Source organism: Rhodofomes roseus (assembly GCF_022264815.1).
Source record: "Rhodofomes roseus strain CIRM-BRFM 1785 chromosome Unknown C8Q71scaffold_3, whole genome shotgun sequence".
NCBI classification, from domain to species: Eukaryota; Fungi; Basidiomycota; class Agaricomycetes; order Polyporales; family Fomitopsidaceae; genus Rhodofomes; species Rhodofomes roseus.
The window spans coordinates 1344395-1366773 of record NW_025952959.1 but is presented as its reverse complement, the minus strand read 5'-3'; the positions used below and the strand labels follow the sequence as shown (position 1 = coordinate 1366773).

Sequence of the window (22379 nt, the reverse complement as noted above, 5' to 3'; positions counted from 1 at the left end):
CTATGGAGCAAATGGCTCACGACATATCCGAGATTCTGCGGCAACAGTTCCTGCTTCACTTCTTCACGATCTTCATCTGCCTCGATCACATATGGCTGCTTCGATGGGACCGCGCCGGCCTCGTCGTGTCCGAGCCGTTCAACTTTGCAGAAGAACCACAGCACTTGTATACCTTCTTCTATCGGTTCGCCTGCATGGACGACGTGCAGAGAGGCCGAGACCCCACGGTGGTGCCGGCAAGTGAGGCGGAGGTCAAGGTCATGCGCAGCATTGACCAGTTCGATTCAGCATGGCACAAAACTCAGTACACAGCCACGATGACAGCGGGCTGGCCAATCTACAAGGTCCTGATTCCGGAGGAAGACGTGATTTCGACGGCGGAACTGAGTGAAGGAAGGAAAGACCGGGCGGACTCCGAGTTGTCGGAGGGTCGCGAGCGCGGATTCCTCGTAGGGAAGCCATACTTTATGAGTGATTCCCCCACCGGGCGCGGGACACGAGGTTATATTGCCTACGACGTAGCCGAGCATCGACTTGTCTTTCTCAAGGAGTACTGGCGCTTGGACGCGCCGACGTATCATCCGGAAGGTGAAGTGTACTTGCGTCTTCACAGCAAGCAAGTGCCATATATTGCAACCCCAGTTGCCGCTGGCGATGTTCTTGATGCGACAGGCGGCATGCACCACACCCGCGCGCAAGATTTCTTCCCGGACCCACCGCCCAAGCTCATTCAGTACCGCATCATCCTGGAGGAGATCGGTAAACCGCTCGAGGAATACGAAACTTCCTTCGAATTGATGTCTGCTATGTATTGCTGCATATATGGTGTGTCGAGCATTCACTCCATATCCTTGCGCACCTGCTAACCTGTCGTGCTAGCACATATGAAAGCCTGGACAGAGGGCGAGGTACTACATCGGGACATCAGCAGAGCAAACCTTTTGATGTATCCCTATCGTAATGACGATGGGGAAATCGAGTGGCTGGGTCTGATTGTCGACTGGGGTCTGTGCAAGTACAAGGACGAGTTGGGACTACCGCAAGTGCAGAACACTCGCTCGGTGCGTATTTGTCGTTCTCGTGTCACAGACGACTAAACCTCGCGCAGGGCACTTGGCAGTTCATCTCTGCCGTCTTGCTCGCACATCCCGGGGTATTTCCGCATGCAGTATGGCACGACCTGGAGTCGTTTATCCACGTCCTTCATTGGTTGTGTCTGCGGTTCCACAAGACGAATTACACCGAGTCCGACGATAACCGCGAATCCCTACTCAAGCGTGTCGACGCTGTCTATGACCACTCCAATAAAACACGGAACGGTATATCCGTGGGCGGTCAGGAGAAGTTGGCGCTCATGCAAGACGGCACGCTTCCCTTCAAGCTCGTAGCGGGGTCTACGGGCCAGAGTGGGCCAGGCCTATATCGCCTCCTGACCGACCTATCAGCTCTCTGCAAGGAGCACTACAAGTGGCTGAAGCCCCAACTGCCAACTGCGACGCCCGAGGAGGAAAAGGAGGAGGGACAGGGTCAGCCCCAGCGTTCCCGAAGCCGCCTTCTCCCCCCTCGAAGGAATGTCGTATCTGCAGTTGGACCGACGATCTCGGAGGCGCCTGCTCAGCCTGTTCTCGAGAACCACACGAAGATTCTCGACGTGTTCGAGACGATGTCGCAGGGCAAATGGATACCGGACAAGAAGATCGAGGATCAATTTGCGCACTCAAACACGACGATGGACCAGCAGGTGAAACTCAAGAGATCCTCCGAAGAGTCTATCAGTCTAGACGAGAGACCGGGTAAGCGCATCAGGAGTCCAACCGGTAGCGCGTCCGTGTCGATTGCGCCTCAGCTGGGTTCGATTTCGGAGAACCTCAAAGGCTGATTACTGGCAGGAGCATCGTCGTGAAGCCTGCTAGGTGCAATGTCGGTGACGTTTGGATTGGCGAGTACTATTCACGAGGCACCCTGTAATGTATGATCTTGCGTTTGTGTTAATGTTGTATCAATTTTAGAGTCATCACTGCTATGGCTATGACAGTATATCTACCGCGTACATCCAATCGCCGCATATACAACTTATAAGCGTGACGACCGCAGCGATCGTTGAGTCCGTTTCGTACAACTCAAGTTATCTGGCGCCGTCGGGCACGTCCGAATTTCACTTAGCCACGATATTCAAGGATGTCGAAAGCTGCAGAGTACGGTTTGAGCGCAGTGGATGATGGGAGGGCCCGGGCGGAGTGACCCCGGAGTGCGGACATATGGCTGTGCCTACGATATTTCTTTCTTGGTCCGGGTCAGGCGTTGCACACAGTGTATGAGAACATCGCTCTGGGCCGCCCTCAGTCATCTTTATGGTTGGAACTAAAGTCCGAGTATGACGGATCCGAGCGTAGCGCGCTCCCAACGGTATGTAGCTTATTCACTTCTGGCTGAACAAGCACAGCGTCCACCGGCTACTTTGTACTCCTTCCCTGGCATTATGAGTCGCGAACGTCGGTTCTCGCCGATCCTGCCAACAATTCAGATGCTGCTTTAGTCAGCAGATATGGAGACTATACTCAGCACAACGTCCAGAAGGACTCGGTGGCCGAAGTTGCGCCATGGAGCTCCGGGAGCACGACAGTGCTACACACAGCTTCTCTGGCGGCCGGAGGGCTGATAGCTGGCGCGCTCACGCTAAGCTATGGCGTTATGTGTATATACTATCGGTGTGAACCTGCTGACCGAGCCAAGGCTGGCCCGCGGCAATTCAGCAAGGTCGGTATATAAGAGTGGCTGCGACGTCACCCTGACCAACACCAAGCAGTTCTCTGCACGGACCGAAGTCTCAACTGCATAACGGAAATGGCGACCGCTGCTACTCTCACCCCTCATGACGTTCAGACTACGCTGAACTACTACGCCCCATTGGATGGCTCGACAGAGGCGCCGTACCAGTATGTGTACGACCCGCCTGAGGGCGTGGCCAAGAACAACCTCGACGTCGACCCGCATCCTGCCGTGATCTATGACGCGCGCGGGCGGGACTCCGAGTTCTCCATCGACACGAGCGGATTCCAGTTCGTTAAGTACCCGAGCGTGGAGAAGGAGTTCGACGACGACGCCCGCATCCAGGACGTGTACTACAAGGAGGTCGAGGAGTTGCTCAGGAAGGAGGTGGGCGCGAAGCGTATCTTCATTTTCGACCACACCATTAGGTATGTTCGCCGTTCGACGTCCTGGGACCATTGTAGGCTCACATTGAGACACAGGAAGAAGCCTTCAGACGACAGTGACAGGAATGCACTGGCGCGTGGCCCAGTAGTAAGCATCTACAGAAGACTCCTGAATGCAACATAGAACTCACATGTCATACTCAGGAACGCGTCCATATCGACCAGACGTTCGAGGCCTCCGTGGCACGCGTGCGCTACCACCTCGCAGAGGATGCGGACCGCCTGTTGCAGGGGCGCGTGCGTATCATCAACGTCTGGCGACCGATCCACCACCCTGCGGCGCACAAGCCGCTCGCGGTTTCGGACTGGCGCTACCTCGATACGGAGCACGACCTCGTCTCCGTGCGGCACATCTACCCGCACCGCGAGGGTAGCACGTTCGGCGTGAAATACAACCCGGGCCACAAGTGGTACTACCTGTCGAACCAGACCCCCGACGAGGTCACGCTCATCAAGTGCTACGACTCGGAGGTGGACAGGGCGAGGCTAACGCCGCATTCGGCGTTCCTGGACGCGACGACCCCGTCGGAGCTGCCGCAGCGCGAGTCGATTGAGGTCCGCTGCCTCGTTTTCGACCAGGAGTGATTGGGGGGCACATAGCTGGTACGACCTGTACGATGTAGAGTGTAGGATAGTGCGATCGGGCTTATGTGAGAGATTCTGTGTATCTGGCAACGAGTGACGTTGGCTCGAGAAATGCCGAACTTCCACCCGAGAGCTTTGTTGAGACGATCTGAAAATACAACGGTGATATTTCGAGCATGCAAACAACAAGCAAACCTAACGCTACAAAATGCGCGATCCCGCCGATAAATGGCGCATACGCACCAGAATGGCCCCGGCCCATGACAACTAGGACTCATGCACCAACAGCTGACACGGCGTTGCCGTCTCCCAGGCCATTTGCATATTGGAACTCGCCAGAGTTCTCGTACTGCCAAGGCGGGTCTTTAGACGCGTAGATCTGGAATGCAGAGGAGCGCACGTACCTCCCACATATCGATCGCGACGATACAGCTCTCCTTGACCACGCGTGGCGAGTCCTCGCGCTGTGACCACTCCTTCAGATGAGGAAGCACTTCGGGCGTGGCGATACCCCCGAGGGCCTCTGCAGCTTCGTGCCGGACCATGTCGGACTCTGATGAGTTCTGCAGCACTTTGAGGAGGGACGGGACGGAGTGGGCGGAGAGGAGTTGGCCAAATACGAAGGCAATCTCGTGTCTGTACACGCAGATGTCAGTGGAAAGCGAGCAAGGCCATCGGGGAGCGCACATACTTGAACAGTGCGCTATCGTCGGAGAAGCCGGAGGCGAGCGCGTCGACGGCAGCGGGGGTGCCGATATTTCGAAGCGCAAACATTGCCCGGTATCGCTCAAAGAGAGGACGTGACGTGTCGAGGAGGATGTCTTTCAGCTTGGCGATAGCCTCATCGGAGGTATCTTCCGGTGCGGCCTTGCCGGAGAGGAGTTTTGAAGAGGGCGGAGCGGGGTCGATGGAGGTGTAAGCTCTACATTGCCCGTGCCGAAGTGAGATCCACATCGTCCTGAGAAGCTGAAGCTGAAATACACGCACTGGTCTGATGAGGACGCGGCACTACTCCAGTGCTTCTTGCCCTCCTCCGAGTTGTCCCACTCAATCTTCGCAAGCGCGATCTCGCACGTCTCGCGCACGCTCCTGTTCGAGTCGTTCAGGTATTGCGTGAGTACCGGGATACTCGACGGAGCGGATATGGCACCCATCGCTTCGGCAGCCTACTTCCGTGTTGGTAGTGAGTTACGATGAGCAGATGCACGCGTGAGGCGACGCACCTCGTGCCGGACCATGGGGTCTTCTGACTCGTTTGCGAGGACAGCTTCGAGCGTGGGGAGGGCGAAGGGTTTTTTCGTTTGCCCGAGACAGTAGGCGAGCTCATGTTTGAGCAAGGCACTGTCGTCGGCGAAGCCTGGAATCGTCAGCGAGTGAGCGACGCCCCTGACAAAATTACATAGCAGACGGAATGTGCTTGCAGTTACAATTTACCTTTTGAGATAATCCTGATAGCCTCGTCTGTCCTGAGCGACTTCAACGTGAAGAGCGCACGAAACCGGCTATGCAGCGGGACGTTTCCAGAGGTGTTCAGTAGGGTCGCCTCGAGCGCAGCGAGCTTGGCAGAGTCTGTCTGTACCATGTCGCTATATGTTTTACGACTTAGAAGGAAGATCACAGCAAGAGACAATGAGTAGCAAACAGCGTACTGTGCAGTGATACTGACAGATCTACCGTGGCCAGGGAAAGTGGCGGCGGAGGACGAGATCGGGGTGACGAGATTAGATTGTGGGGCAAATTTGCGAGATCAGATCGGACGCATCTTATCCTCACGGGCGCTCCCTTGACCTCCTTCTAGTGAAAATCGTGTTTACTGCCTGCATCCGCGCCGCCGACCATACCCCCCTCCGCTACCCTTCCTACAGGTATTCGCATCCGACACAAACCACGCACTTGAAGGGAGGAACACAGTCTTGAAATGCCGAAGTCAAAACGCCAGAAACTCGGTGAGTCTCGACTACCGGTGTGAGGTGAGGCATGGCATGAGACTTACCGCGGTAGCTGCGTAGTTTCCCTCACAAAAGTCTCAAAGAAGACACGGGAGCAGAAGAATGCTCTCTTGAAAGAGGTGAGTCCTTATCCGAGGAATTGGTGGCATTAAAGCCTCACGCCGGCCTGCCAAGGTACAAGAAAATGCGGATAAGTGGGAGTACTGCTGGTTATTCGAGGTGGGGAACATGCGTAATGCGCACTTGAAGACAGTGCGGAAACTATGGAAAGAGTGCGTCACATCGATACGCATACATCGCTCGTGGACTGAATATCATGCAGCTCGGCACGAATATTCTTTGGCCGAGGGGCAGTCATGGCGAAGGCATTAGGCATGACGCCAGCAGAGGAGCATCGCCTGGGTCTCCACAAACTCGCAAAAGTACGTACACCCTACTGGATGTCTCACCACATACTCACACAACCGATCCACACAGCAAATAAAAGGCCAAGTCGGGCTCTTCTTCACCTCCTCCCCGCCCTCCGAAGTGCTCGAGTGGTTCGCCGACTTTCAACAGCCCGACTTCGCGCGCGCAGGGAACCCCGCCTCCGCGACGTTCACGCTGCCCGTGGGGCCTGTCATGCAGCAGCACTCCACGCCGCCCGAGCCCTTCCCGCACAACGAGGAGCAGCAGCTCCGCAAGCTCGGCTTGCGCACGCGCATGGTGCGCGGCCTCCCCACGCTCGACGCGCCCCATACCGTCTGCGAGAAGGGGAGGGCGCTTACGCCGGAGCAGGCGCAGCTCCTCAAGCTCGTGGGTGTGAAGATGGTGAAGTTCCGGGTGGGCCTGACGGCACGGTGGGAGGCAGCGAGTGGGGAGGTCCAACAGATCGAAGGGCAGGAGATTGGCGCGGCGGAGAAGGCGGGCGGGGAGGCGCCGGAGGGCGAGGTTGTAGATGGAGAAGGGGGAGATGACGAGGAGATGGAGGACTAGTCGGGCGTGTGGCCCCCCACTGATGTGCGGCGTGCGGTACTGTGTATTCTTCGCTTTCTCGTCTCGTTTGTATCGATGATGTTGTCTATCTCATTCGCATGCAGATCCTCGATCAGTGGTTTGCTCGGCGTCTCTGCGACCTCGCGAGACGACTCACGCTCCCTTCGCGTCTGCCCACCAATTCCTCGGTGCGCTACATCGGTCTGCACTGTACTGGCACTATAAGCCCCGGACTACGGTCGCAGCACGCGAAGCTTCTCCTCGGAGGACGAGGTATTGCACCAGTGGCAACTTCACGCCGTGGCGTTAAGTTCAATCGTACTGCGGTATCCGAACAGAACCTTATCTGCAGACATCGGACCTTGAAACTGATGTGCCCGACCTCACTTAGTAGGGACACCCACCGCGCCAGCACTCCTACTGAACGTACGTAACGGTGTTCGCGAAGCAGCGACTAGAGACGCTTGCGCCCGTTTACTTCGTCGATCTCCCGTTGATGCTCCACAACTCATGATCATAGGTTCTCTACTTACCCAAGCTAGCGAACTGTGGCGAGGGCCTCGGTCTAAACCGTAGCTCATCGGTGCTGTGGTCAAGCCCAACGGTTGGACTCACGGGTACATTGCATTCAGGCAGGTTCAAGTTTAGGTACCATCACATGGAATCACCTGGAAGTTCATTCTCGCGGGAGGGTTGACTTTGAATCTGTCGAGTGTCAGGTGTGCTCGAGGATCCTACAGACAGCCATCCGGTCAGCGCGGACGGCCGTAGTGATGTATGCTGGTTTCTGGTTGAGGCCTGCTCGGAGCGTAAGTTATGCATTGGTCTGGCCCGGTGATAGCTGCTCATTATATGCGAGAAATAGATGATCATGATTCGCAGACGCGAAATGCGACTTAGGGTTTTCCGTTCGGGAGCCTCATGATTGAACGTGCCTATCAGCCCGCTGGATGTTTTCGCCGATCTTGCCAACTTCAAGTACTGGCGTTACAAGTTCCTCTTCGAGCCCCTCTTCTCTCAGTTTCCTGAACAAGAGCGATGTCAGGGCCCGGGCATGCATGTACGTTGAGATATTTCAGGAGTCGTAAAATACTGAACTCACAGGCTGCTGCATATCAGAGCTACCACAACGTTGACTTGGTGTCACTCGCATCGGTGAAGCTCCGATTGACAAAACGAGCATCTCAGGGAAGTTCGCAGTTACTATCAGAACGGAGATTCGATGCGCTATAGCTGCTGTTCTATCCCAGCTTCATCTCGAGGTCGCGGAGTGTCTTGTCATACTTTCATGCTTGCATTGTCGGCTCACAGCGAGTGTTTCGCACGGATGTCAGCTGGCGAAGGAAGGTTGACTTTCGGTGCCGGTGACTTCCCGAAAGCCGCTGCGCCACTTGTGCCCAGGACTCCGTGTCGATCGGTGCAGCAGGTAGCGTGCACTCTGCCTTCGCGACATGTGTTGACGATAATTCGAGGTTTCCGCGCCTTCTATTTAACAGCTGTGGCGGGAGGCCTCACTGGGAGAGATCGCTGCAGGTGACGGCATTGTGCGGGGCGGCGAGTGCCAGCGCTGGACGACTGGTATCCGCATGTGGCCCCGATCAGGACTCCCGTCGCCCGATATGGAGGTGCTACTTCCCCATCCGGACGTTCGCTGGAAACGCCCAAGCTCGCTGCCTGTCAACCCACTCGACTCGCTGCCATCCCCTCGAGCATCTCCCAGTCCCCTCCCTCGTCGGCGGTGCGGTATAAAGGCAGCGCTGATGGTTCGACGACCCCCGCCCTCCTCTTCCCTCCCGCCCCCACCTCTTCCTCCTCAAGCCCGCGGCACCCTCAGCGACATCTCCTTGCGTCTGCGAAAGACGCTTCGAGCCTCCCTTCTACCCGACGCATCACACTATCTGGGCACACTGTAACGACCCGTGATCATTCTCTGCGGTAGAGAATTCCGGCACCATGTCATCACCTGCGGCGGAAACGTGGGTGTTTGTCAACGTTCCCGTGCTCGTAGTCACCGATTTCTACCTCATACAGATACGGCCCCATCTTTGTCGGGGTCGTCCTCAACATCGTCTTGTATGGTATCATGATTACGCAGACGTTCCTCTACTTCACTGTATACAAGCGGTACGTATGCGCGCCCCTCATCATGGTAGTCCTCTCATCATCCACTGCAGAGACAAGATATGGATGAAGCTTTTCGTAAGTATCAGCCATCACGTAGATTGTCGTCATTAATAACCGCTCGATTAGGTCGCGCTCCTCTTCTTCTGCGATACTCTCAACTGCGCTTTCGACATCGCCTTTACCTACCTGCCTCTCGTCAACGACTTCGGTGGGTCGAGACGCGCTCGAAGTTGCATCATTGACTCAGGGCGTCATGTCCAGGTGACCTTGCCAGTCTGAACTACGCGTCTTGGGTCTTCGCTACGGGTAAGTGATGCAAATACGTTCCGATGCATTGTTGACTGATCAGTCCACAACAGATCCTGCTATGACGGTAAAACATCCTCGTGTCACTCCAATGTTTGGCACTCATGTCGATCTAGGCGATCATTGCGTTATTCGTTCAAATGTTCTTCGCATGGCGAGTCAAGGTCCTTACGGGCAGTATCACCGCCGTCTGTGTCATTATGTTCTGCTCGCTCTGCCAGTGGTGTAAGTGCTCGTCTAGGGGAAGTAGCCAATCACATTTACTGACCGATAAACAGGCGGTGGCATCGGAACGGCAATCGCTGTTGGGATGATTCCCGAGTTCACTCACTTCCAGCAGTTCGAGGTCATCGTCATTGTTTGGCTGGCGTTTTCTGCCGTTGCCGACACCATGATTTGTATCTCTCTCGTCTGGCACCTGGTATGGCTGTCAGTTGTGCTGCATCTCACTTACACTGATATGTCTTGCAGAGGAAGCACAAGACTGGCTTCTCTCAGACCGATGATGTAGTCAACAAGATCATCAGGAGTGAGTGCCGTAACGCGTGCATCTGATAGCTCCTTACGAACAGTTTGCTCTGCGTCGCAGTGACTGTCCAGACAGGTCTGATCACTGCCTTGTGCGCTATCATCGATCTCGTCCTCTTCCTTGCTACGGTACGTGCCCAGCGGTAGCGTATACAATCGACGACTCAACTTTCTCTATAGCCCGCCGGTCTCCACTTGATCTTCAACTTGCCTCTGTCGAAGCTGTACACCAACTCATTGATGTCCAGTCTCAACTCGCGTGCTGGATGGAAGTACGGGAACGGCCTGGGCGTGGGCACGAGTGCGAGCGAGCTTGGCCGCTCACAGATCAAGGGCCTCCAGATGCAGAGCGAGTACGGGAAGCGGGTTAGTGTAATGAACTCGGTCATTCACATCTCTTCCTTGTCCCATGCTACGGTTATCTGACGCATAGTTGGTATTCTTCAGGCCGGCCAAGAGGTATACATTGACGTCGAGAGCCATGAAATGATCGACTCATTGGACAAGGGCCCCTCGCCCAGCGAGTCCAGCGACGTGGGCACGGTGAAGGTGGGTACCCTCGTACTTACGTCGACGTCTTGTCAACTGAACATTGTACTACTCGCTACGTAGATGTTCGCGCTGCCGAGGAAGAGCTCGGAGAAGCCGAGTCGCGCGAGTGTTGGTCAGGCTCCGAGCCGCCCATCCGTGACTTTCTGAAAAGTCCGAGTCGCAGCAACACTCCACCATCTTCCACCATTGAAGAAGCAAGTCGAAAGTTAGCGTGGACCGACGGCTTGTTCTCCCATCTCCGTTCCCAGCCGTTGAATGGATGTTCCGCTCCTCCTCCTCCTCGAGTTTCTCTCGGTGCCTTTTAGTCATTGATCTTGAGGTTCTGATTCCGAATTCGCACCTGGCAGGAGCGCTCACTCAGACTCTGTCGACACTTGTTGAATCTGTCTTGCACTTCTGTCGTTACTTTGGATTGACGTCGTCTGGCGACGAAACACGTAGGCTGGACTGTCCGTGGCTTGTACAGTAGGCACTGGTATGTTTATGGATGGCTATGCACGTCATGGACGGGGCGCGGAAGCTGGTCTGAACACGTTGTGTGCACGCGTTGTGGGATGTACGCATCGATGGGCAGCACATGTGAGCGCGGCGTGCTGATAGGCTGGGGCGGGGAGGAGTGGATGAGCCAGCGGGCGAGCAGGAGGATCACACGCGATGGACAACGTGCCCTGCAAGTGCCCTGCCCCGGAATTCTCTCCTGCCCGCGCAGAACTTCATTTCGGCCGTCCACGCACCCAGACCCAACACTGCATTGATGGCGCACAGACGGATCCCACTCATCGCGCCCCAGAGTCGAGCCATGCACCGGCCTCGTGTACGACATCCTACTTATCAGCCCGCTGAGGACTGCCGACCGCTACCATCATCCCTTCCCCTCTTCACACCCACACCCACCGACCCCGCATCCGGGCACACCGCTCGAGCGTTCCTGCTGCAGGACCAGCACACCAACAATCACCACCACAGCTGCATACTACAGCACTATCACACGACAACATGACTAGCACCCCGCCCAAGGCGACCAACTCCCTCCCATTCGTCCCCCTCACCCCCGACTCCATCGACATCGAGCGCGGGCGGTCCACCTCGCCTGCGCCGTCCGAGCCCGGCTCGCCGTCGCCCGGCCACCCGCGCAGGCGATCGCGATCGCGGCTCTCGTCGCTCTCGCTGCGGAGACGCCCCGCGAGCGTCGTGCACATGTCGAGCGAGCCGATTGTGCTCACGGCCGAGGCGCTGCTGGCCATCGAGACGGACGCGGACAGACGCCTCGCGGTGTCGGTGCCTGCGCTGCCCTCGGAGACGGCGCACTTGAGGGAGGGCTCGAGCGACTCGGAGGCGGGGCTGGACGACTCGAAGACGCCCATCGCGCCGACTGCGAACGGGAACGGACCCCATGGGATACGCGCGAGGGTGCTCAGCTTGTCGAAGCGGACCCGCCCCGCGGGCGTCATGCACATGTCGAGCGAGCCGAATCTCAGCGGGCAGGCGCAGGCGCAAGCCATCGCGGAGAGCCTGCTCAACAGCAGGGCGGCGAGAGCGTCGGGCTCCGAGTCCGCGTCGCTGCATAGCAAGACGTCCGAGCCAGCCTTGAGCGCCGCGGCGGCGAAACCGCGCTCGCGCGTGCTCTCGCTGTCGTTGAGGCGCCGCCCGGGTAGCATGGCGTCTGCCGCGGGCGCGCCGACTGCGAAGGCCCTCGCAGAGGCGATCGCGACGGGGATGCCGCCCGAGTCCACCACCAAGCCTGCGAACGGGGATGGACAAGCGTTCCCGATGACGCCGCCGCCGTCCGAGCCACGGACGTCGGTCGAGCACGAGGCGGACGTGAAGAGCGTGACGTCGGTCGAGTCGGGCGCAGCGTCGGGCCAGGAGGCGGGCCCAGGCCCGAGCGCGAAGAAGCGGACGCGCGTGCTGAGTTTGTCGATGAAGCGGCCGGGGAGTATACTCAGGAGGCAGGGGAGCGTGACGAGCGTGTCGAGTGGGAGTAAGAGCCATACTGGTGCGTTTGCGTGGGCCTGGTGTCGGGTTCGGCGGTCGCTGACGGGAGCCTATGCATGTAGAGGAGCCGCTGCCAATCAACCCGAGCTACGTGCAGAGCCAGGTGCGTTAAGACGCGCTATGTGTCCGAGTTGTTAAGCTGACATCGTGTTCTCTAGCTGGACGAGGCCCGCGCGTCGTTGCGCAGCAAGGAGGGCGTGGTCGCAGTGCTCGAGCACGAACGCGACAACATGCGGCGCGAACTCGAGGAGGCGCAGAATGAGATGAAGGGCCTCCAGGAGGCGATCGAGGAGAAGCGCGAGGAGCTCGGGTCATTGGAGGAGGTCCAGACCGCGCTTGCCATCCGGGAAGAGGTGAGGGCGTCTTGTGTCTGAACACGACCAATCGACGGTGACTGACGACGATACGGCGTAGTTGAAGCAAGCGAAGGAAGCAGCCAACGTGCAGGACGAGCTCGTCGGTTTCTTGCAAGGCAGACTGGCCGAGGTCGAACTCACGGCAGAAGCGGAGCGTCTCGCGAAGCAGTCGTCGGACGAGCGTGCGGCCGCGAGTGAGGCGGACTGCGTCACGCTCAAGGAGGACAAGCTTCGCCTCCAGGCGGAGATGAGTAAGAAGGAACGGGAGCTCGGCGAGCTGCAGAACCGATATACTCAAGTCCTTGCACGCGCCGCAGAGCTGGACGCGCAGAAGCGGGAGCGCGCCGCGAAGGTGGCGGCGCTCGAGGCGGCGCTGCGCGAGGCACGAGACGGCCAGACACGCGCGGAGGAGAACCTACGCGAGGCCATGGAGAGGATCGCTGCCCTCGAGGAGGAGCGCGCGCAGTCTTCTTCGCAGGAAGAAGAGGTGATGAAGCTCGTAGACGAGGAGCGGCGGGAACTCCTGGAACAGCTCCGCGCCGCGCAAGTGCAGGCGCAGGCGCAGAACGGGTCCGCGAACGCACAGGCGGCGCGGACCCCCGCAGGCAGGAGACACACCGCGCCGCGGCGGAGCGCGTGGGCTTCGATATGGGTACGTCTCGTCGCCCCCCGCGATCGTCTGCGCACGGCGCTCACGGGCCTGCTCGCTCGACAGACGAACCCGTATGTCGAAATCCTCGGTGTCGTTGCTGCTGTGCTGGGCACGCGCGCGCTGCTGTGGTGGTTCGGCCAGCTGGACTGGCGCGAGCTCCTGCGCGTCACGTCGTGCGACGCGGGCGCGTTCGCGCACGGTTGCTTGCGCGCGGTCGGCTCGTCTGCGTCGTCGTGATTGAATGTTAACTTATCCTATTCGTTTTCTTCGGCGTTCTGCTCCTTGGGTTTTCTTCCTTGAATTGCGTGGATATCGAGCTCGGCCACGGGTGGCAGCCATCATGACGAAGTGTAGGCTTGTAGAAAGTGATGTAACATACGCAATCCGTGTACAGTACTATGCAGCCCTTACTTACATCACTTCCCCTATGCAGTATGCTTCTATGGTCTCAAACATCGAATTTGTGTTGCGTGTGTGTGCGGACGTGTACGTCGGGATGGATGGCGAAAGTCCTGTCGGATTGGAGGGACCCGCTCACCAGCAAGAACCATTGATTGCTCCAACACGGGCGGAATAGCAGGCAACGACGAATGTATGTACACATCTGATTAGGAGGTGGATTTCTTCCGTGAAGCGGTGGCTCGGCGCCCGGTCATGAGGCTAACACAACTCAACTTAGACTCAAGTCGTTCGAGACGGGCTCAAGATCGCTGACGTCGTCACGCTTATAAGTTGTATGCGCGGCGATTGGATGTACACGGTAGATATACTGTCATGGCCATAGCAGTGATGCCTCTATATTGATACAACATTGACACAAACGCAAGATCATACATTACAGGGTGCCTCGTGAACAGTACTCGCCAATCCAAATGTCACCGAAACTGCACCCAACAGGTTTCACGATTGCTTCACGACGACTCTCCTGATCAACGCTCAGCGCTCAGCCTTTGAGGTTCTCCGAGATCGAACCCAGCTGAGGCGCAATCGACACGGACGCGCTACCGGTTGGACTCCTGATGCGCTTACCCGGTCTCTCGTCTAGACTGATACTAATAGACTCTTCGGAGGATCTCTTGAGTTTCACCTGCTGGTCCATCGTCGTGTTTGAGTGCGCAAATTGATCCTCGATCTTCTTGTCCGGTATCCATTTGCCCAGCGACATCGTCTCGAACACGTCGAGAATCTTCGTGTGGTTCTCGAGAACAGGCTGTGCAGGCGCCTCCGAGATCGTCGGTTCAACTGCAGATACGACATTCCTTCGAGGGGGGAGAAGGCGGCTTCGGGAACGCTGGGGCTGATCCTGATCCTGATCCTCCTCGGGCGTCACAGTTGGCAATTGGGGCTTCAACCACTTGTAGTGCTCCTTGCAGAGAGCTGCGAGGTTGGTCAGGAGACGATATAGGCCTGGCCCTCTCTGGCCCGTAGACCCCGCTACGAGCGTGAAGGGAAGCGTTCCTTCTTGCATGAGCTTCAACTTCGCCTCACCGCCAGCAGATATGCCGTTCGATGTTGAATAGGTCTGGTCGTAGACAATGCCGACGTGCTCGAGTAACATATCGCGTTTCATCGAATCGGAGTAGTTCGTCTTGTGGAACCGCAGACACAACCAATGAAGGACGTGGACAAACGACTCCAGGTCGTGCCACACTGCATGCGGAAATACCCCGGGATGTGCGAGCAAGACGGCAGAGATGAACTGCCAAGTGCCCTGCGCGAGGTTTAGTCGTCTGTGACATGAGAACCACAAATACGCACCGAGCGAGTGTTCTGCACTTGCGGTAGTCCCAACTCGTCCTTGTACTTGCACAGACCCCAGTCGACAATCAGACCCAGCCACTCGATTTCCCCATCGTCATTACGATAGGGATACATTAAAAGGTTTGCTCTGCTGATGTCTCGATGTAGTACCTCGCCCTCTGTCCATGCTTTCATATGTGCTAGCACGACAGGTTAGCAGGTGCGCAAGGATATGGAGTGAATGCTCGACACACCATATATGCAGCAATACATAGCAGACATCAATTCGAAGGAAGTTTCGTATTCCTCGAGCGGTTTACCGATCTCCTTCAGGATGATGCGGTACTGAATGAGCTTGGGCGGTGGGTCCAGGAAGAAATCTTGCGCGCGGGTGTGGTGCATGCCGCCAGTCGCATCGCGAACATCGCCAGCGGCAACTGGGGTTGCAATATATGGCACTTGCTTGCTGTGAAGACGCAAGTACACTTCACCTTCCGGATGATACGTCGGCGCGTCCAAGCGCCAGCACTCCTTGAGAAAGACCAGCCGCTGATTGGTAATATCGTAGGCAAACCAACCCCTCGTTCCCCCTCCGGTGGGGGAGCCGGTCATGAAGTGTGGCTTCCCGACGAGGAATTCGCGGCTCGGTGAGCTCTCGGACACGGCCCGCGTCGCCTTCGCGCCCTGCTCGAGCTCTGCCTTCGATATCACGTCCTCCTCTGGAACCAGAACCTTGTAGATCGGCCAGCCCGAATTCAATGTATTCGTGTACTGGATCCTGTGCCAGTTGGAGTCGAATTGTTTGATGCTGCACATGAGCTCGACCTCCTCATGGGTCGCCGGTATCACCGTGGGGTCGCGGCCTCGCTGCACTTCGCTCATGCAGGCGAATCGGTAGAGGAACGTGTGGAAGTGCTGCGGCTCCTTCACGAGATTGAACGGGTCGGAGACAATGAGCCCGGCGCGATCCCATCGGAGCAGCCACGCCACGTCGCGCCAAGTGAATATGGTGAAGACGTATGCCAGGAACTGCCTTTGCAAAATCTTGGATACGTACTGGACCATCTGCCCCATTGTCTGCTTCCCGCCTTTCGTGTACGTACGAAGGAACGAGGGCAACGCTTGGGGCTTCGGCTTTGACGCCTCGGTAGCGGAAGTTGTCGGACGTGCTGTTGACTGAGCCGACAATCCTGGGGTCGCTGAGGTGGACAAAGTTGAAGCGATGAGAGGGTCCGTCACCTGCGCCGATCCTTCAGGCTCGAGTGACGACGAACTGGCCATCTGCGGCAGCTCAGCCTTCTCAGGAACCAGCTCCGAGTTCTGCTTCATGCTTAGTGGAATAACAAAAGGACAGTCATTGGAGTTGGTCTTCGCCTCGATGAACAGCTTCATCCATGACCATGCAGTTCTGGCTTCCCTCCTTTGGCATCGTTCCCTCTCTGCCTCGTTCTTCTTCTTCAGTGCCTGCGAAGTGAGGGTATACGCATGTCGGGCTTCGTCATTCTCGGGATACACCATGACGTGGGGTCTTGTATTTACTTCAAAGTTGTTCTTGTCCGTGGGGTCGGGCCAGATGTACGTATCTTTCGCCACGAGTTTCTCTGTGTTTGCTTCGGCGGGCATCTGCCTGAAGATGGAGTTGGCCACCTTGCACTGTAGGCAACATCAACCCAGACATTCTGTGTGAAGCGGAGGAGATATGTACCAACTCGTCGCGTATGCGGTCTTCCTTATGCTGGAAATTAGCGGGATTGAACGCCTCAACTGCGAAAGGCGGGGGCACATCGGGGCCCGGTACAAACTCGCGCATGAACGTCTCTAGGCTGACTTGAACTGTCTTGGTTCCCATCTCGTCGGCGTACTCTGCGCGAAGCTGTTCGATGAACTTGGCTCCTCCGAAAGACAAGACAGAGTGGAGGTGTCTGCTTGAAGCTTTGCTAGCGACGGGGGTGGACGGCAAAGGTGCGGTCGACGCCTGAGACTGTTGGTCTGGCGGAGTCGAAGGCCTAGTGTTTGCCGACGCTGCTTGGTCTGCGTGCACAGACTCCTGAGCGGATTGCTCTGGAACGACGGACCCGTCGAGCGCTGGGGGAGCGGGGACGAGAGGTTGGTATGTGTCGTTGCGGAGATGGGTAGCCGGGCTCGATGTGTGACTGACGTGCGCCTCGTCTGAGTCGCTGAAGTGACTGTCGTTGCTTGATGATGATGAATTCTGCACTTATATTCCGCAACAAGCAAACTCTAATGGTGCTAAGACACTGTCGCTGCTTGCGTACTGCGATGGGTCGGGCTCGGGGATGTCTTCGAGACCGTCGTCCAATAAGTCAGCGTCAGAAAAGTGGGAGCTCGTAGGAGACGGGTGCCCGAGTGCGAAGATCGGGGATGGCGGTAGCGAACCTGCCTCGCTAGATTCGTAGTCAGAAATTCTGGAGAGTGGTGGCATCTTGCACAGACGTACCGAGTCTAGCCACTACTGAACTGGGATATTTATGCAGGCTCGACGCAGAGCCACACCTTGGCCACACCTGTCGGAGTTCAACCGCCGTGTGAAACAAGCCTAGAGCGAGAAGCAGGCCTTTACCCCGTATGGGTCTGCTTGTTTCCTCAGATGTAGAACAATGCAAGAACAATGGATAGACAATGCAAGACATGCGGTGATTGGCCCTGTCGCGACGCGGTATCAGCCACCGCGAGGCGATCACGTGTGGCCGTTGTGGCTCAAGATGTGGCTCGACGCTCGTCGAGATTGGGCGCTAATCTTATCCCAAGTGTGTAACTTAAGTTAACACGCTGTAACTTGTACGCGTCCACCCAAAGATGCGTTCCTCAGGATGAACCTGCAATGCCATTGCGAGTTAGACGCGGCGTAGCATTGCTGCGGACCACGGTAATTTAGACCATATAACATCACGGCGAGCGACCTCACATACTAGACCCTGAGGCCTGAGGCCTGAGGCCTGAGTGACCAAGGACCACGTGTTAGCGATTTACTACTAACTTACTTACGACCGGGACGTCCATACTGCAATATGATCTGTACGAATTTTTCAACCGGACTCGAGTAGTATCAAATGAGAGGTATCCGTAGCATGTAGTGCCTCGAGCCAAAAGGTAGTATGTATAACCAAGTCCACGACGGACTCGCGTGAAGTGAAGACCGAACTTAGGTGGACCCCCATGGCCACGGGCCACGCGGCTTGGAAGAGTCCATTCAAGAATCGATAGCCTGAAGTATGCACCTCTGAATTTTGTTCTGTCTTCAAGCTATACGTTGCCGTATGTCATATGCAATATGACTACACCTTATATGGCTCGCTATCGCGTAGATTAGGCTATTGTCGATGCTGTGAACACTGAGGGTTGCCAGGCCCCTTTGTAAATATAAGATGCAAGCTCCCATGCTATGGGTGTCTCGTCCGAGTCCTCAGGCCTCAGGCCCCAGGCCTCAGTTCTAGCACTGTGACTTAGCAGAGCGCCATATGCTATAAGTGGCACGTGAAAAGCACGCGTGCCAACATGCGCAGGGCAGACAGCAACCGGCAAGTCGCACTACGACTGGGCGAGCCCGGTCTATACCTTCATAAAGGTGGTTTGCATCAGTCCGCGTAGCGCACCGACATGCATGTTCTGTGTATGCATCGAACCGCACCGCCTTCGAGTAAGGCATTGACCAATACACTGCTATCTCCAAGCGTGCTTGAACCAGCGCGGCCAACCTTGGATAGGCGTGCTCGAAGAACGCCTCAGGGGCCTAATCCATGCTGCGTGTCTATATAATGACGGCCCCGGAGTTGGCTCATACACCATAATCTTCACGCCCACGACGCAAATGTTCCCGAACCGCCAACCTACTCGCAAGGGCACTTCGCGCCCGTCCGCACTTTCGCGCTTCGGCTCGGGCACCGCCAAAGCCCAGCCGAGCGAGGCCTCGTCGTCCACGCCATCTTCCACGGCCGTATCGAGCAGCCCTGCTTCGTCCGTCACCTCCCTTGCGCTCACCTCAGAGCCAGCCGAAGAGCCCGCACCCACAAATGGTCGCATGACGCCTTCCAAGGCCTCGACTATGCCGACGAAGCGACAGCCTACCCGGCAGGATTCCCTTCGGCCTTCTGCGCTGAAGCGGTTCAGCTCGAGCGCCGTCAGCCTGATCAAGGGCCAGGGACAGACCAATGGCGCCGAGACGTCCGTGTCCAAAGCTCCTGTCTCGGGCAGCCCGACATCGTCGGTGAGCTCGCTCCCACTTGGCCCTGATCCCGGAGAGGCTTCCGCGACGAGGATAACTGAGGAACTGCGCATGAAGGTAAGGGGCGGCGAAAATATAGCTAGTGGACCTTGCATACTGATGATCCGCGACTAGCTGGATGCAGCGGAGGAAACACTGGCAAAGGAACAGAGCAGAATAGCAGCATTCGAAGAGCGAATCAAGGTCCTCGAAGTGGCCAAGGAGGAGGGCGACGCGAATGATATCGCTCAGCAGGAGAGACTAGCTTCCTTGAACGCTCAGCTCGACGAGCTACAGGCACAGCTTGTACACTCCAGAGACGAAATCGCCAGCAGAGAACGAGAGCTGTACACCGTACGGGCAGAAGCAGCGACGGAGAGGACAACACAAGGCGAGGTCCGGGGCAGGCTCGAAGGCGAGCTTGCGGACGTGCAGTCTCAGCTGGCAGAGGCGCAAGCGGAGTCACGCAGGAGAGTAGACGAGCTGGAAGCAGTGAGGCGCAAGACGGAAGAAGCGGTGTACGAGCGAAGCGCCATGCAGCAGAAGGTCGACGACCTCGAGGCAGCGCTCAAGAAGGCACAGGATGACGGCGAACAGGAGAAGAAGCGAATGGGCGACGAGATTGCTAAATTGAAGGAGGAGTTGAAGAAGGCACAGTCGGGCGGATGCGTTTTGCAATGAGGGAGGTGGGAAGCGTATGGGCACGTTGTGTCTCTAGACCTGATGATATCATTCACGGAGGCTGTCTATGTATATTACCGTGACCCGGGCCTCAGATTCGAGACGCATCAGTATCAGCGCGTGCATATTATGGAATGAACGCACGTCCCGTTGAGAGCCATGCATCAATTGCACCGTCTTCGCCTGTGTTCCGCGACCGAGCGTGACGGAGGTACTGGGAGCTGCCCGCCGCGCGATCTTCACCTGCTCTGTGCATGCTCGACGGCTCCTGCGCAGCTTCGATCCCCATGAGCACCTGTACGCCATTCATGTCAATTCACCATATAGAGTTGTCGACTCCGCACCGCGCAGTCCTCATTCCATCCGTACCCCCACAGTCTATCCGCCCCTCCGTACAGCCCTCTTCATCCCCATGTTCGCCAATCGCCCCGGCTCGCTCTCGAAGAGACCGACACTCCGGCCCTCACCGCTCACGCGCTTCAGCACGAGCGTCGTAAGTCTACTCAAAGCTCAACCTGCGGAAGCATCCGCGAGTGTCACATCCGCAACAACGACGCCGACGTTGCCTGTGACAAGTCTTACGAGCAGTCCAACGAGCTCTGTGCTTTCACTTCCGCTCAGCTCGGACCCAGAGGATGATGCTGCGAGCAAAATCACCGAGGAGTTGAGGAGGAAGGTGAGCGGATGGCCAGAGGAAGTGTAAGTGTATACTTACGAAGGTCTAGTTGGAAGCATCAGAGGCTGCGCTCGCCGCAAAGTCGCGGACGGTGGCTGGACTGGAGGAGAGAGTGAAATCACTGGTGACTGAGAGCGCCGAGGGAGAGAAAAGCAGGGCCCTACAAGAGGAGGTTCAGAGGGGCACTGAAGAGCGACTGGCAGATGTCGAACAGCGCCTGACCGAAGCAATAGCAGAGACGACGAGGAAAGACCTGGAGTTGGAGACGGCGCGCAGCGAGGTACATGTCAGACACGGACGCAACTGTGATTATCTGGAACTCACCTTGGTTGAAATAGATTGACGAAACCAGGGCAGGCCTCCAAGAGACGCGAAGCGAGTTGGAGAGCATGAAAACGGTGTTACAAAGGAAGGATGAGGAGCATAGAGCGATGCTGGAAGAGGTGAGCTAGCAGTAGAAGTATCGCGCATAAATAACGTGACAAATTGTCGATCCAGTCTGACACGACAAAATCAGCATTAGCTGGTGTCGAAGCTACTCTAGTGGAGGAGCGTGACAACCGCTCCGCCCTACAGAGTGAGTTGCAAGCTTCAATACGCCAGCTTGAGGAAACCGCGGAAGCCAGGGCCCGTGTCGAGAGGGACAACGCAGAATTGAACACGCAAGTTGCTGAGCTACAGACGAATGCAGCAAATCAGATGAAGGAGCTAAAGGCCATTGGATCGAAGGTTTGTTCAGTGAGCCCATACACTACGTCTTCACGAGTCTGATCAGTGCGAATATAGCTCGATGACGCTGAGAGAGCACTTCGAAGTAACTCGGATGAAGTGAAGATGGAGCGCGAGAACCGGCAGGCTATCGAGTCAGAATTGCAACACTACAAGGAAGATAACACACGCTTCGATGCAGCCAACGCAAAGTTGTCCTCTGAGCTCGAGTCCAGGACGACGGAACTTCGGGGACAGAGTCGGTGTCTCGCTGAACAAAACCAGGAGCTTGAATCCTTGCGCTGTCAGGCTGACGCGCACACGGCAAATGCAGAGACTCTGGCACGACTGCTAGCTGAAGCAGCCCGCGCACGCGATGACGCTCTCTCCGAACTCAGCGCCCTGAAGTTCCAATTATCGGACCTCCAGATGGCCACCCATCGAGCGGCAGACACCGCGATGCACGAGGTGACAGAGGTACGGTGGCAGGCAATGAAGACCGAGAGCGCCCTCTCCCAGCGGGTGCGAGACCTGGAGGAAGCTTTGCGGTCAGCGCAAGACGATGCCGCTCAGGAGATCAAGAAGGTGAGGGGTGAGAAGAGGAGGCTGCGAGAGGAGTTGAGGAACACAGACGTGAACGCCGGTGGCAGCTGTACCATCCAGTGAATCTGTCGACATCGTTCTGCAGGCCAGAACGTCCAATGTGACTACGTTATCGTAACTTAAAGTAGTCAGTATCACAGCCATTAGCCCCTGAAGTAGCGGGATTGGAAGGGGAACGCTTACTCCGTGTCTTCACTGCGACTGGCATGAGCCAACTGAAGTCATGCGTACGTAGCATGCATCAAAGTACATAGTGTTGTTCAACAATGCGCTTGACTAGACTCCCGAGACTCTCGAGCACTATTCACAACGCCTGGCCCTAGAGGGAAAAGTCACGGTCCCAAGTAGATGGTAGGCGGACGTAACCGTGACAGTCGGGTTGCAGTCGGGAGTAGAGTTGTGCGTCCACTAGTAAGCGCCGAGAGCCGAACCTGACCGGCGCGCAGGTGGAACGCTTGAGATTTACTAATCACGATGCGATGTAGATGGTGTACATTGCGTGAGTTCAACCG

At 56.9% G+C, this 22379-nt stretch overlaps 9 protein-coding genes across 9 annotated transcripts; 7 read left to right on the top strand and 2 right to left on the bottom strand.

The window, feature by feature from the left end:
• Nucleotides 1–2: 2 nt before the first annotated feature.
• C8Q71DRAFT_701115 (uncharacterized protein) lies at nucleotides 3–1879 on the top strand (the record flags this gene model as incomplete). The annotated part of the gene is made up of 3 exons (XM_047920169.1): nucleotides 3–825; nucleotides 880–1061; nucleotides 1109–1879. The coding sequence occupies 3 exons, from the start codon at nucleotides 3–5 to the stop codon at nucleotides 1877–1879; spliced, it is 1776 nt and encodes a 591-aa protein (XP_047783116.1).
• An 891-nt stretch (nucleotides 1880–2770) lies between these two features.
• C8Q71DRAFT_738925 (uncharacterized protein) lies at nucleotides 2771–3933 on the top strand. The gene is made up of 3 exons (XM_047922685.1): nucleotides 2771–3197; nucleotides 3252–3303; nucleotides 3360–3933. The coding sequence occupies exons 1-3, from the start codon at nucleotides 2845–2847 to the stop codon at nucleotides 3798–3800; spliced, it is 846 nt and encodes a 281-aa protein (XP_047783115.1). The 5' UTR covers nucleotides 2771–2844; the 3' UTR covers nucleotides 3801–3933.
• On the bottom strand, nucleotides 3934–5527 carry C8Q71DRAFT_738921 (ARM repeat-containing protein). The gene is made up of 7 exons (XM_047922684.1): nucleotides 5467–5527; nucleotides 5235–5386; nucleotides 5024–5157; nucleotides 4788–4966; nucleotides 4492–4722; nucleotides 4205–4436; nucleotides 3934–4149 (listed from the first exon to the last, which is right to left on the bottom strand). The coding sequence occupies exons 2-7, from the start codon at nucleotides 5380–5382 to the stop codon at nucleotides 4075–4077; spliced, it is 999 nt and encodes a 332-aa protein (XP_047783114.1). The 5' UTR covers nucleotides 5383–5386; nucleotides 5467–5527; the 3' UTR covers nucleotides 3934–4074.
• A 42-nt stretch (nucleotides 5528–5569) lies between these two features.
• Nucleotides 5570–6724, top strand: C8Q71DRAFT_885146 (mRNA turnover protein 4-like protein; the record flags this gene model as incomplete). The annotated part of the gene is made up of 5 exons (XM_047928543.1): nucleotides 5570–5746; nucleotides 5810–5868; nucleotides 5924–6021; nucleotides 6072–6171; nucleotides 6227–6724. The coding sequence occupies exons 1-5, from the start codon at nucleotides 5719–5721 to the stop codon at nucleotides 6722–6724; spliced, it is 783 nt and encodes a 260-aa protein (XP_047783113.1). The 5' UTR covers nucleotides 5570–5718.
• A 1771-nt stretch (nucleotides 6725–8495) lies between these two features.
• On the top strand, nucleotides 8496–10585 carry C8Q71DRAFT_349276 (uncharacterized protein). Its single transcript, XM_047917989.1, has 13 exons — nucleotides 8496–8700; nucleotides 8756–8848; nucleotides 8899–8923; nucleotides 8975–9056; nucleotides 9110–9154; nucleotides 9208–9221; nucleotides 9271–9379; nucleotides 9433–9575; nucleotides 9626–9683; nucleotides 9744–9811; nucleotides 9863–10066; nucleotides 10130–10231; nucleotides 10295–10585. The coding sequence occupies exons 1-13, from the start codon at nucleotides 8678–8680 to the stop codon at nucleotides 10379–10381; spliced, it is 1053 nt and encodes a 350-aa protein (XP_047783112.1). The 5' UTR covers nucleotides 8496–8677; the 3' UTR covers nucleotides 10382–10585.
• A 525-nt stretch (nucleotides 10586–11110) lies between these two features.
• C8Q71DRAFT_349364 (uncharacterized protein) lies at nucleotides 11111–13555 on the top strand. The gene is made up of 4 exons (XM_047917990.1): nucleotides 11111–12230; nucleotides 12292–12332; nucleotides 12388–12582; nucleotides 12644–13555. Exons 1-4 carry the CDS (start codon nucleotides 11231–11233, stop codon nucleotides 13472–13474), a joined length of 2067 nt encoding a protein of 688 aa, XP_047783111.1. The 5' UTR covers nucleotides 11111–11230; the 3' UTR covers nucleotides 13475–13555.
• Nucleotides 13556–13979: 424 nt separating this feature from the next.
• Nucleotides 13980–17152, bottom strand: C8Q71DRAFT_738905 (uncharacterized protein). The gene is made up of 4 exons (XM_047922683.1): nucleotides 16683–17152; nucleotides 15232–16630; nucleotides 14996–15177; nucleotides 13980–14948 (listed from the first exon to the last, which is right to left on the bottom strand). Exons 1-4 carry the CDS (start codon nucleotides 16824–16826, stop codon nucleotides 14181–14183), a joined length of 2493 nt encoding a protein of 830 aa, XP_047783110.1. The 5' UTR covers nucleotides 16827–17152; the 3' UTR covers nucleotides 13980–14180.
• A 1404-nt stretch (nucleotides 17153–18556) lies between these two features.
• Nucleotides 18557–20038, top strand: C8Q71DRAFT_349204 (uncharacterized protein). The gene is made up of 2 exons (XM_047917987.1): nucleotides 18557–19277; nucleotides 19335–20038. Exons 1-2 carry the CDS (start codon nucleotides 18807–18809, stop codon nucleotides 19878–19880), a joined length of 1017 nt encoding a protein of 338 aa, XP_047783109.1. The 5' UTR covers nucleotides 18557–18806; the 3' UTR covers nucleotides 19881–20038.
• C8Q71DRAFT_738896 (uncharacterized protein) lies at nucleotides 20024–22264 on the top strand. The gene is made up of 7 exons (XM_047922682.1): nucleotides 20024–20177; nucleotides 20258–20556; nucleotides 20606–20836; nucleotides 20895–20999; nucleotides 21055–21285; nucleotides 21343–21985; nucleotides 22051–22264. Exons 1-6 carry the CDS (start codon nucleotides 20135–20137, stop codon nucleotides 21928–21930), a joined length of 1497 nt encoding a protein of 498 aa, XP_047783108.1. The 5' UTR covers nucleotides 20024–20134; the 3' UTR covers nucleotides 21931–21985; nucleotides 22051–22264.
• Nucleotides 22265–22379: the final 115 nt, after the last annotated feature.